Raw genomic sequence first — 14,405 nt, forward strand, 5'->3', positions numbered from 1 at the left:
CAAACAAAAACAGTCTTAACACTTACAAAACTGCAATGCAAGTAAGAAATGTAATATAGAAGTGATTCATGAATGCGAGTATATTTTATTGCAAATTAACATTTTATAGAACATTATTTTACTAAGAAATTATTTACTAAAATGTAGGATGCATATTCATAAAAGCAGTACAGAAATTTAAATATTTTAATATTTGATTGATTATATACTCTACACTAGTGTGAATTAGATACCAAATGCAACAAAGTAGAGTGTGTGTGTGTGTTACATCACAAGGAAACATATTTCTTTATATAACACGGGATTCTAAAAGGGAAATAAAGAATATCTGAGCAAAATTCACTGTTTCGGGTGTGAAGAGAGGCGAGATGGCGCGTGTATGCCTCTGTGGCACAGCAGTTACCTGAGACAAAGCCGTGTCCCGCTCGTCTATCACCGCCTTCATTTCTTCTGCAGTTATTCTCCTTTTACACTCCTTGGTCTTGGAGATTCTATCCACAATTAGAGCTCCATTCTTCTCAATAGCTATCCCAGTGTCTGCATTGTTTATTCTGCTCAGTAATTCCTGTAATGTCTACCAACACCATTATATGTTAGTCAGACATGAGGTTTTAATATATTTTATTTAATATAGGGTTTTAATTAATAGGCACATGTGAATTGTAAATTGACTGAGTGAAGTTATTGAATTTTCATATTGCAGCAAAGATGTACATTATTAGTGTGTCAATTCTTCTTTTTCCCACATCTTAGTTCTTGAAACCCACTCAATTGAACTTAAGCCTCTAAGATATAAGACTGACATCAAGAAATCTCCTCAGAGAATGGCTTACCATGTCATTTTCTTCAGGGTTAATATTTTCTAGCCTAGAAAAAAGGGACACAGAAAGCCTGATCAGTAGCATTTCCTTAGTGCAGCAAAATGAGTTCGCTTTTTAAATCTTTAGAACCTCGAGTAATTTCATTCGACTAGTCTTTAGAGTCAGCCATGACACTGAACATATTAAAGTGGCACCTGCTCGACTCCGTCTTCCAATAATGCTCTCTATCTTCTGCTCTGACTTCAGACTGTTAAGTTATTAATGTTTACTGCTATATATGACTACAAGGATCAATTGTTCATATGTGTTTAGATGAAGAAAGTTCCCCAGTGACAGAAGCACTCTTTCTCATCATGATATTTATTCCTGTTCTTTCAATTCTGATCAGAAACTATTTCCTTTTTTTTTGGAAGCTGCCACAAGTAAAAAAACAAAGCAAGCATTTTTATTACAAAGTTTAACTAAGGTCCCACAAAAGCAATGACAAATAATTGCACTAAATTAAACCCGAAAATCTATTGCTGCACCTAGTATACAAACACACCGAATATACAAGCAGACCAAAATTGAACCATACTTTAGATGAGTGGGTTTTTTTTTTTCTGTTTTCATATTTTATGGAGTCATTCAACTGAAAGAGAAAGACAATTTTCCTCTTCATCAATGCACTTTTCTGATAAGAATTATCATGTTTACTGAAATGCTTGTTAATATGGATAAACTGAATAAATGCACTAATAGAAAAGACAGTCTAAGTGATATATTTTGGAAAACAGAATTTAGGTAATGGTTCTTTGATGGATATTAGTAAATGACAGATTTAAAAAGAACTGGAATTATTGTTTTTTTAAATTGTACTAAAGGTTTACCAATGAGTTTCCTGTCTTCTGAGGCCCTCTCCAGAGTTGCACTTTTGGGATTTAACACAAAAAGGATGTTGCTAAAAATTATTAAAGACAATTGATAAATATGCTACAGAACTGTTCCAAATGTCACAACTGGGTAAATAACACTATAATCATGGAAAAAGCAGCTGTTTTTAAACACAGCAATTTAATAGAAAAAAAAAGCATAAGCAGAAAAACGCTGTCTGCACACACTGGCATACAATACATACTGACACAACGGTATGGTCTAGAGACCCTAATTATATACAGCAGCGGCTCACCAGCATCTAGTGGTTGCTTTTATTCACATCTCCAGAAGAGCAAATATTCTTGTCTTTTATAGAGTGTCTCCAAAACAAATTACATGTTCAGACATCTGACTTATAAAAGTTTATTCAACAAAAATTTCAAAGTAGCCAATTGTTTTGAACTCACTTCAAAAGCATAGCAGAAACTCAGAATTCTTGCACAGCAAGGGTAGCTGAATGTTGGTAGCATTTATGTTCACTTACAGTTAGCCAATAAATTTTAAATGGAGTCACGTATTTTAAAATATCTTGATATTAAACTTTTTCAGATGAAATCAAACTAAAAGCTCCATAGTTTCCAGAAAAATCAGTATGAATACTTAAAATTTTAATAATTATTAAAAATAAAATTAAAATGTGAGAGGACAGATGTTAGCCAAATATCTAGATTGGTAAACTTCTGGTAATCTTTAAAAGATTTGATAGATATGGTAATAAGTTTGCAGTTTTAGTTTCTACCAAATAAAAATAATAATACAGGAAAGTTATCTAATTTCTATAGCTGGGATAATCAACAGAACACAACGTTTGTGGGATTTCCCTGTAATACTTGTAAGTTGTTTTGGAGTATGGCAATATGAAAAATTATTACTGTAAGGAGAAAAAGATAATGAGTTCAAATATTTTAAATGAACAACTCTTCATAATTTAGAAATAGTTAACTGAATTTAGTCTAGTATTAAAATCCAAAGCTAATAATAAACAATTTTTAAGTTAAAATTGATTTTTTATAAAAGGCTTAATAATTATCAGGCATGGGAACGTATCTCTCAAACTTTAAAATATCTGTGTGATCAGTTCTAAAATAATATGTAATGACTTTTAATTAGCTAGTAAATAAACCTGAACTGTTTTTGGTGAGCCTTATGTGCTAGATCTCACATGCCAAGAAGAGGTGAGCAAAGCCAGTCCCTTTTTTTATTCTCAATCCTGTTTATTATTTTTACTACTATTATACTATTGTTATTACTTATAATTAACTGAGAAAAACTTGAGATTAAAAAATTTGTATATATGCATGCATAATATAAACTTATAGTAAAGAGAAAGGACTGCTGCTCTTATTTCTCTGCTTACAAGGTCTTAGGGATGTGTTTATCACAAACATCAAAAGATAATGTCATAACAATCATCTCAATAAAATTAAATAGCACAGGAATTACTAACATTTATTAAGAGGCAGCCACTAAATATATTTGGATCAGCTTCTTCTCTCTGCCTTACCTCCTCAACCTTGCCTTTGCAGTGCTAAAATATTTATAGACAAAGGGCAAGACGATGGGCATAGCTAGGTTTCAATAGAAGTTTATTTATAGAAATAGGTGACAGGTTGGCTGTATAGCATAATCACTATTTCTCCCTGAAATAGAGTATTAAAAAGTGAAACCAGATTTTTAATGTTAATAGATTAGAAGATGGAAGTCAGTATATGTGATATAATTTTCTGGACTGGGTCATCAATTATCTTGCTTGATCAATTATCTTAAAGTAAGAAATGAACAAAATTATTTTCAGAAAATTATATTGAGGCTTTCAACAGGTAAATCATGCACTGTACCATTTACTGTTACACCAAAATTAGACATTCTATTTTTTAAAAATAAATAATATAAAACAACTACATAAAATATATAATGCCTTCGGTTTTATATAAAATAATCTTATATTGGTAAAGTTTACTAGAAGCATGTATAAAACAACAAAAATGCCTGGTTTAATAAAAGATTTAAAGTAATGATATTATATAAAATATAGCCAGTAATCAATAAACTATATCGCACTAATACAGGGCTTGCATGTAGACAAGAGAATCTTAACCATTTATAAAGTCATAATAATGCATACCACAGTCTAACTTAACATAGTCATGATAATTAGTTAAGAATTTTGCTGAGGTAAATGTTCATGGGCTCAGCTTTCAATTGATTTCCTTTACCATGTAAATTCTGACTGACAAGTTTGCAATCTAAGTGAAAAACCCATGCATGAAATGTCACATTTCTTGAGTTATCTGTTGATCCATCAATATTATCATTTTCTTTCCTGAAAGTTAGTTCAATAGTAAGAAGCAGAACAATGACCTCCAATGATAAAGAGTTTGTGATCCAAAAAATAAAAATAAAAACATTTGAGTCCAGTAAAACATTCTGTATATAGAAACAAAATAATTAAAAATATATCAAGGGAGGTAAAGGTATTAGAATAACTGCATGATTCTATAATAAGGAGAAAAGTTGGGGCAATATGTGGTTTTAAGGCATAAAAAGATTTAGAAATTAAGACTATATAGCACTGGCAAAGAAGTAGACATATATATATATAAATAAATTATGTCATTCATATATATATATTCATATATATATTAATGACACAGTTTAGTCTACAAAATAACCCACATTAATTTGACAAAATTATGTTTGATAGAAGTACAAAGACAATCCTAGGGCAAAAATAGGCTTTGCATTCAATGTTAATGGAATAAGTGAATGCCAATATATAGAACAACAACAAAACAATATATAGATTAATAATAAAAAGAAATCATGGTTCTTATAACTTCTGGAAGACTAAAATGGACCCCATATTGCCATGATTAGAAATAGAAATGTTTCCCAAAGTCTCAAAATTTGAGTGTTTGTTTCCCATACGGTTTGTAGTACCTGTGGAACCTGTAGTAGGGGTGGGTATATAGGCTCAAGTAGAGCATCAGGAACAAAACCTGTATGCTAGATCTCATTTCTTATATTTTCTGAGGCCTGGTCTGCAGCAAAGAGACTGTCACCGCCAAATGCTCCTACTTCCATGGACTGAACCACTCCACCCTGCCTCCCCTTTATCATCAAGTCCTGAAGCCTACTGCACTATAGGCCAAATAAACTCTTTTTTCTCTTAAGATGACTCCATTGGGTATCGTGGTCAAAGAAACACAAATATCAGTGGAAATCTGGTACAGAGAAGTAGGTTTGTCACTGTAATGAACTTAACATGAGGTTCTTATGCTTCTGGATAATATGTGGGAATAATATGCAAGAGTTTAAAGATATAAACTACAGTTACTCAAGAATTACAAGTATTATTAATAGGTGATTCTGGTAGAAATATAAAAACCACATCACTGAGAGAAATGCATGCAGTAAAAGCCTAGCTTGTGAGCTTTCAGGCTAGGACAGGACTCATTTGGTAACTAGACTATATGCCATTTGTGTTACCATTGGGCAAAGAATTATGTCTGAGCAGGTCTTGAAAAATCTAAGCAAAGATGAATTTGAAAATATGGGACTAATTATTAGATGAAGAAAGTATCAAGATAGTATAACACCTAGGCTATAATATAGTCATTGATGTCTACTTTTAGCCAGGTTTATTGTAAGAATCATGAGCAAAAAGCAAAGGAGTTGAAAAACACAATTGATTATTGGTTAAGATGGTGACTAAGTAGACGAAAAACAACCAAACATTACTAGCAAATGGAGAATACAAATAAAACCCTCGATGAGATATAGCATCCCAATCAAAAATGAAAAACAGCTGCAAGTGATAATGCAGAAAACTGTGGGCTCATACAATACATATATCAATTATAGAGGAAAATCGTGAAGAATCTAATAGAATAGAATACTATATGAACCACCTATCTAGTTCTGAGTATATACACAAAGAAAACGGAATCAATATATCAAAGATAACAACATTCCTTTGTTTACTGTAGAATTATTCACAATAGCCAAAATCCATAGTAATTGAGGTATCTACTAGCAGCTAAAAGAATAAAGAGTATCATTCAGGCTGTTATTCAGCTTTCTGACACTGTGACTAAATACTTGAGACAATCAATTTAAAAGAGGCTCAGCTTTGTCTTAGCCATAATTTCAGACCAAGGTCATATGGCTCTACTGCTTTTGAGTTCTAGGGAGGCAGTCCACGGCAACAAGGAACATGCTGAGATGTAAACTGCAGACCTAGTGATGACAAAAAACCAAAGACAGAGAGAGGAAGAAACTGGGGCCTCAATATTCCCTTTGGTGGCCCAACCTTCTAATAACGCACGGCTCTGGAAGGCTTCATCACCTCCCAGTGCTGCCACAGGATGGAAACCAATCCTTTAACATATGAGTCTTTGGGAGGAGACATTTAAGATCTAAAGAATATTACAGCCATCAATGTCTGACCTCTAGGACCTACGTAGTGGAAAGGGAGAATCAATTCCACACAGTTGTCTTCTGACCACCACACTGGCGTGGTAGCATGCACAACTCCATCCTACTCCACACCTCTACTAACCTGACCGCAACACAAAATAATAAATTAATAAGTATTCTTAAAATAATAAGAAATTAGATTATAGATAAAAACTGAATAATACTTCTAAAATTTCTAAATATGATCTTCTTTACCAAATAGAATCAACTGTGCTACCAAAATGCAGCCTCTTAGAGTCAATTGTACTGAATCAATAAGACTTTAAATACTGCTAATGATGTCGAGACATGACAGAACAGACACACATGTGAACACATGAGACTAGCAGCATGTACAAAGCCTGCACAGGTTCAAGTCAGATGGGGCTCCAGTGCTGAGAGGGGGGGACACAGACATGAGCTCACATCCCTAACATTAGTGCATACAGAGTCAAACACCAATATATTAAAAAACAAACAAATAAAAAAACCCGACATTAATGGAGGTAATGAGAAGAATCACATGAGAAAGTTGGGTAAGAACAGTGACAACAGGACTCTGAAGAAGGAACTATGCTGACAGCATGAATTTTCATTTTCTTTCTAAAAATTTGATTATCACCCTTATCAGGCAAACCACAAGCTTGCCTAAATTTTAGAGAACTATCATAGGTATATGAATTGTCTTTGTGTAATAACAACAATCAGTAACACATGTGACTATGTAACCATAACACAAATCCATACATTTATAATGTTTATATCATACAAAATTTTAAATGTATACGCACATTTTCAGTGACATTTCCATATGCTTCACACGTGCAACTGCTTCATCTCTCTCCTCAAGAGCTAGCTGCAGTCTGCACATAATAGCTTCATCACGTTCTCTCTGCGCAAAATACACTTCTTCGACCAAAGCTAAAAAAACAACAGAAATCAAAATCAAATAAAAAAACAGACAAAATAAAATTTATGCCCTGGCAATGCTGAGGCATGAATGGGCAGCCCATATACGGTGGATTTGTTGAACTTGTCCATACTGGAATTCACTGTCTAAGTTGATGAGAACAACTGACCAGGTCTCTTCCTCAAAGAACACCAGGTGATCTCACTACAGAAGGCTGTGAGCCACCATGCGGTTGCTGGGAATATCAAGCAGTGCTCTTAACAGCTGAGCCATCTCTCCAACCCAAGAAAATAAAGAAGAAATGAGTAAATAAAAGTAAGAAAACTACTAATTAAAAAATTATTCAACTAATTCAACTACTACCAATTAATGACTTGAGAAAGCATTTTTAATAATTATTGCAACATGAAGATATCTGGCATGTACAAAAGAAGAAAAAATTAAACATCATACCTTTAAAAAATGAGTTTGTTTGAAAAATGAGACTGATAAATACTGCAATTATACATGCATATCAATAGCATATGAGCAACAAGTTAACAATGTAATTAAAATCAAGCATGTCCCTACTGTGATCTAGAAAATCTCTGCTATATTATAAAAAGACATTCATACACATAAGTGCAAAAGAAAACACAAAAATACTGTGCTAACCTCTCTAGCAACAAAACTTAAAAATCACCCAAATGTCCACCAAAACAAACAGGAATGGACATGCATAGATCTAATATACATGGGAAGTAGAAAAAGACAAGATCTCTTGAGAAAATTGGGAGCATGGGGACCTTGAGGGAGGGTTAAAGGGGATGGGGGAGGCAGGGAGGGGAGTAGAGGAAAACGTAGAGCTCAATAAAAATCAATTACAAAAAAAAGAATCACCACCTGGCACATGATTAACTAAGAGAGGCAGACAAACAGAAATAAAACAGCAGGTTACAAACTAAAGCAACTCTCCCATGTATGCATATGCCCAATAGGACAGCAGTTCAATGAATGCAATCGTGAGTTCACATTGTATATTCACACAAAACAGGAAGTACCTTTGGAGAAGATTACATTTCAAATGGCATCTCTTATTGTGTTGAGAACTCTGATATTACCTGAAACTGACTTTTCTTAAGTATAATTTTTAATACTTTGAAAATACCTTAAAATATTACAAAATGTTAAGCAATATGCCTTAAATACCTGGAGAGCTGTCCTAAATTTTATTTAGTCAAACCATAATGTAAACTTAGAAAATATATAAAATACCCTTCATAAAATAGTAGGCTCTAGCCATGGCTGTTATAAATTAATAGAGCTGTTCAAGACAGCTATTGGCTTACTTAAATTAAAAGTGGTGGTAAAGAAGCATCTTGAGGATAAACAACTACCATGTTACTAAACTAGCATAATCCCTAACTACATTTCAAAGACTTGTCCATACACCACAAATTAGATTAGTCTTCACCTCTCAACACGGAGACGGTGGGAATGATCTAATGGGAACTCATCAAGGCCAGCTGGACTGGGACTGAATGAGCATGTGATCAGACCAGACTCTCTGAACGTGGCTGACAAGGAGGGCTGACTGAGAAGCCAAGGACAATGGCACTGGGTTTTGATTCTACTGCATGTACTGGCTTTTTGGGAGCCTAGTCTGTTTGGATGCTCACCTTCCTAGACCTGGATGGAGCTGGAAGGGCCTTGGACTTCCCACAGGGCAGGGTACCCTGACTTCTCTTAGGACTGGAGAGGGAGGGGGAGGGGAGTAGGGGAGTGGGAGGGAAATGGGAGGAGGGGAGGAGGTGGAAATTTTTAATAAATAAATTTTAAAAAAAGAATGGGAAAAAACTTCTCTGTAACAGACAGAGACCAATACAGAAAACTACAACCAATCAAAATGAAAATTGTGGGTCCCAGACTTAACTGATATAACTACAAAACAACTCCTTCACCTAAGGTTCAGAGAACACCATGAGAAGAGAAACAGAAAGTCTGCAAGAGCCAGAGGAACACTGTGAGTTTGTATCTCCTATTAGTGCCCCCCAAAATCTCACCAATGTGGCTGTCTAAACATGACCCCCATTAATGAAGTTGAAATGAAAAATAATCCTCATTTGAAGGGATGAATATAAGTCAGTAAATGCAACTAAAAGGAAATGAGAAAGAAAATCTTCAGATGAAAGAATGGTAAAAATAGGTAATCATAAGCAACGAAGGAAAAACAACAGAAACGGGGATATTAGAGTGAGAATAACAGAATATTCCTGAGCTCCATTAAGTAGTTTGTGACTGAAAACAAAAGCTTGAACATTGGGGGTTTTCATGGAAAGCAATTTAATATATTAAAAATCAGACTGTCTTCTGATGAAATTCCAAGTAACCAACAGTTGTTCAGGCCACAAGGTTGGGATGTCTTAGCTGGTCTTCAGTATAAGTTTAAATTCAAAAGAAGTATGCTCTTATATCAGCACGGCATGTCTCCACAGCAGGACAGATAAACTCGCCCAGAAGAGTAATGTAAGCACACAAAAGCAAAGAGCTGCCTTCTTCCATGTCCTTTTAGACAAGCTGCCACCAAAAAGGGTAGCTCTGATTTAGGATAGGTCTTCAGATCTCAAATGACCCAGACTTATAGGTTGGGTCTTCCCACTTCAAATGATACAAGGAAGAAAAATCCCTCACAGGTGTGGCCAGCTGCTTGGGTTGAAGTTAAATCTTGATGTACTGAACTCGAAATGCAGAATAAGCCATCACAAGTCCACCCTTGTTAATATGACACCCACTCATATTCCCTAGATCATCTTTAATTTCCAAAGAAAAGAATAATCAGTTCATAATTACACCTAACGTGACATAACTCTCCCATGTACAACTTCAAATGCATTATGAATTTTAGACTAGGTGTCAAATTCCCTTGAGAGACAATCTCCAGTATCTTATAATTTAAAAATAATCGCTGATGTCTCATTTGATGTTCCATTACAAGATAAAAACACAGAGGAAGAAAACAGAATTATCTGCTTCATATATATATATATATATATATATATATATATATATATATGTGCATAGCACATTCATATGACAGAAACACTCATTTTAATTTTAATACTCATTTATGCTACTGATTACATGGAATTAGCTGATAATTAGAACTACCATCGTCTACTACCAATTTTGTATTACTTCTACCCTCAGCAAGCACCTTAGTAGGTCTTGGAACTTTTCTTAGAGGAGTGACCCATACCTTCATTCCAAAAGCCATTTGTCATCCTGGCTCGATGGGGTTATTTGTTGTAAGTTTCCCATTGATTTTATAATCCCAGAGCAGAGTAGCAACAAACAGACACCCAAAAGGATCTTTTGTATTCCAGACACAATATTCTTACCTCCAATGTGGAGAAGTGATCTAACTTCTCCCTATCAAATCATGCTATCAAACCCTGTTATTCTCTTCTTAACCTGTTAGCTTAAAGGCATAAGAAGCCCAAAGTGATTATACGGAAGTCTGAATTTCCAGTTCATTGGAAGGCTTTTTGTTGTTCCTGGCATAAACACTCCTCCTTATGGAACCAAAATTTCTAGGCTAGCATAATTTCAGGTCATGGAAACAGAAAGCAGAAACTTTCCTAAGTAGGGGTGACTATGCCATATAACAAAATTGACCTTAAATTAGTATCAACAAACCAAGATACATACCAATACAATCTCTATAGCATATCACCATTTAAATATAAAGAAACATTTATAAACATGTCTTTTTTTTTTCCTCATGGTTTATTTTTTTTTTATATTTAAAAATTTCCATCTCCTTCCCTCCTCCTCCCCCCTCCCTCCCCTCCTTCTCCCCTTTCTCTCCCCTCCTTCTCCCCTTTCTCTCCCCTCCTTCTCCCCCTTCCCTCCCCTCCCCTCCACCCATACCTCCCCTCCCTCCCTCTCAAGGCCAAGGAGCCATCAGGGTTCCCCACTCTATGGTGATTCAGTTCAGCCACCTGGCACCTGCTCCTCTGGGCTCAAGAGAGCACTGTATTTATAGCATCCAGCTGAGGAGCAGTAGCTATAACACTACGGTCTGACACAAGGTAAAGAACAAAGCTCTACAAATATGCTGTGCTCCTCTTAGCACTTCTCATGTTATAAGGTGAGTGAAGGGCATGTTTTCTGGGTATTCTGAATGTAGAAAACTAGGTTTTGCATGGTGTATCCACTCTAGCATTGCAATTTCCCTGAGCCGTAAAATCCCTTCACCACTAAACAGACATGGCTGTCATCTCCTCCTCCTTTCCAGTAGACCCTTTTAACAAATGCTTCTGACAACCAAGCAGATGAATTTTTGACAGTTTTTAAATCATACATTCACATTAAACACAGTACCGTCACTCTGTGTGCCCATATCAATAAACATATCCTGATCCAATTTAATGCTCCTTTTACAATTATTATGCATCTTTAAAATCAATTCCCACACATATTCCCCAAAATTCTGATTGAATGAATTAGTAAACTCACAAACTTTTTGGTGGTATGCCACCCTTTACTGTGGACTACACTTTCTGCCTCCCTCTGTCTTCACTCTGGGTATGGGTGTATAGCCAACCACTGCTAAACCTTGAGGATTATCCTGCTTGGTATTTCCTTCATGGAAAATCACTGCCAGTTATGCAGGCAATGAAAGATTAATTTCCTCAGGCAAAGGCAGAAAGTGTGGTACTATAGGGGATGGGGAAGTGCATCCTCTGCTAAGGTGGAGAGGATCTGAGGGTTCAAAGTCTCACCCTCAGGAGAGTCTTCCCACACATCTCCATCCCAAATTACAGGATCCCATTCTGTACCAATTAGGGCCTTTACTGTAACTTTCACCAGTCTTTTTATTGATTTTGTTGACCTCTACATTTTTCTCTGCTCCCCTCCCTGCCTCTCCCCTCCCCTTGAGCCCTCTCCCAAGGTCCCCATGCTCCCAATTTACTCAGGAGATATTGTCTTTTCCTACTATCCATGTAGATTAGACCTAGGTATGTCTCTTATGGTCCTCATTGTTGTCTAGTTTCTCTGGGATTCTGAGACTAGAAGTTGAATTTTCATTGTAATTCACACAACCTTATGAAGAGGGCCTTGGTTTCATTTGCTGTAGTTTAAGCTCTATGGTTGCTAAAGAAAGGATTCTCTTCCAGGGCACACTTAGAGAACTTCAGATTGTTAACTCTCATCTGGGGTGCTTCAATTTCATCACCAAGTTCATTCTTTTCCTTTGTCACTGTATCCTGAGATGCTAGAAGTTGGCTAATTTTATCACAGACATCATTCTTTTCCTGTCATTTTATCCAGAGTCTATGAGTCACCAGACAGTACTATTATTTTCCACAAATAGTCAAAACTTTTCTGTATATGGTCACTTAATTCCTTCCTTCTCACAATAGGTGAATCAGGATAATCTAATGCATTTGTCTCAGTAAGTTTGTTAACTACTTCACACCATGTGATGTTGGTGCTCTCTCAGAGTCTAGGAAAGGCTTCCTAATTGTAGGTGTCTGCAAATTAGAAGTCTGTTCTAGATAGCTACCTTAAAAATTCATCCTTATACTTCTGCTGCTGTAGAACAACTTCTGGTTACAATAACCTACTTGTCAGAGTTCTCTAGAGGAACAGAATTTATAGTGTGTGTGTGTGTGTTGTGTTGTGTTGTGTTTTACTAGAATGTATTACAGGGTATAGTCTAGATAGTCCAACAATGGTTGCCTCCCAAAGGAATGTCCTAGTATATGATATTTCTTCAGTACATAAGACTAAATGTCTCAGCTGGTCTTCAAAATAAGTTGGAATCCTTTAATACTAGCTTTAATATTAGCAAGGAATGCCCCAGGAGCGGGCACTCCTTGCTGACATATTATATATGCTGCTACCAGAAGGTGTGGCCCAGATTTAAGGTGGACCTCCACATCTCAAATGATCCAACGAAGAAAAATCCCTCATAGGTGTCCACAGCTCCATGGGTTTTAGTTGATTCCAGATGTAGTCAAGTTGGCAATCAATCAAGATTAGTCACCACAGGTTCTCGACATTCATTGTGGGGCAGCTCAGAGATGCCATTAATCCAACTCCAGGGATTCGATACACTTTTCTGGCCCTAAAGACACCTGAACACATGTGGCATGCGTGCTCTCTCTCTCTCTCTCTCTCTCTCTCTCTCTCTCTCTCTCTCTCTCTCTCTCTCTCTCTCTCTCTCTCTCTCTCTCTCTCTCACATACACACACACCTTTAGACAAATATAGTATAAAGCGAAATCTAAAGAATGACAACTAACCTTAAAATTCAGATATTAAATCAGCTGCTGTTATTTCCCTATGTATCAAGAAAAATGTCATGACAGAAATCAGAAATATTTTGCCTGAAAAACAGGGAAAACAGCATGTATAAACCCAAGTGAAAAATTCAAAGCAGTGCCTACAGATCTTATCACAATAATTAACACATGTGTCAGCAGCAGTTCTCCACCTATGGGCCACGGCGCCTTTGGCGGTTGGATGACCCTTTCATAGGGGTTGTATATCAGATATCCTGGCTATCAGGTATTTACATTACAATTCATAACAGTAGCAAAATTACAGTTATAACAACAAAAGTTTTACGGTTGGAGGGTCACTAGAATATGAGGATTAAATCAACACAGCATGAGGAAGGTAGAGAATCACTGAGTTAGAGAGTGCTCTCACACATCATTTAAACTCCTGTTTCCTCCTGTTATATAGCTGGCCTTATCTATACTATTCTTCTACCATGAATGAAGTCATCATTAACTGTGACAGAAACTTCTATTCAAAGGCAGTGACCCAAAATATTTACTTTCCCTTCTTTTACTAAACAACTGTCTTCCCACAACCACAACACTTAATAGCTTAGAAAAACACTGTCTTATATGGTATAGAAGCGGCGTGGTATATGACAAGATACATCTTGCTTATTATAACTTTCCAAAAGTTCAGCTATATTGGTTTTATAAATATCTGAAATTATTTTAGTCATAGAGCTAGTATATAAAAAGACAAAAATAACACCACTTGTCTAAATTAGACAAAGAGCTCTTGATCAAATAAACAAGTCAAGAGGATCCTAAACAAATAATATTTTAATTCTATTACTGTCAAAACACTTAACAGACATACTCATAATATGACTTAGTTTTAAACAATTAAAATGTGATTTGGGGGTAAAAAGTCTGCTTAGGAGTTAAGAGCACTTGCTGCTCTTGCAGCGAACATGGGTTTTGTTCTCAATCATCCAAACCTCCGTTTCCAGGAAATTCAATGCCTACTTCT

General features: G+C 35.7%; 1 protein-coding gene across 1 annotated transcript in view; it reads right to left on the minus strand.

The window, feature by feature from the left end:
- Positions 1 to 14,405, minus strand: part of Mipol1 (mirror-image polydactyly 1) — a 204,244-nt gene that overhangs the window by 121,680 nt on the left and 68,159 nt on the right. Inside the window, 3 exon segments of the mRNA XM_038335748.1 lie at positions 404 to 574; positions 834 to 867; positions 6,986 to 7,115. Of these exon segments, the coding sequence (XP_038191676.1) occupies positions 404 to 574; positions 834 to 867; positions 6,986 to 7,115 (335 nt within the window).

Source organism: Arvicola amphibius, chromosome 7 (genome assembly GCF_903992535.2).
Source record: "Arvicola amphibius chromosome 7, mArvAmp1.2, whole genome shotgun sequence".
NCBI lineage: Eukaryota > Metazoa > Chordata > Mammalia > Rodentia > Cricetidae > Arvicola > Arvicola amphibius.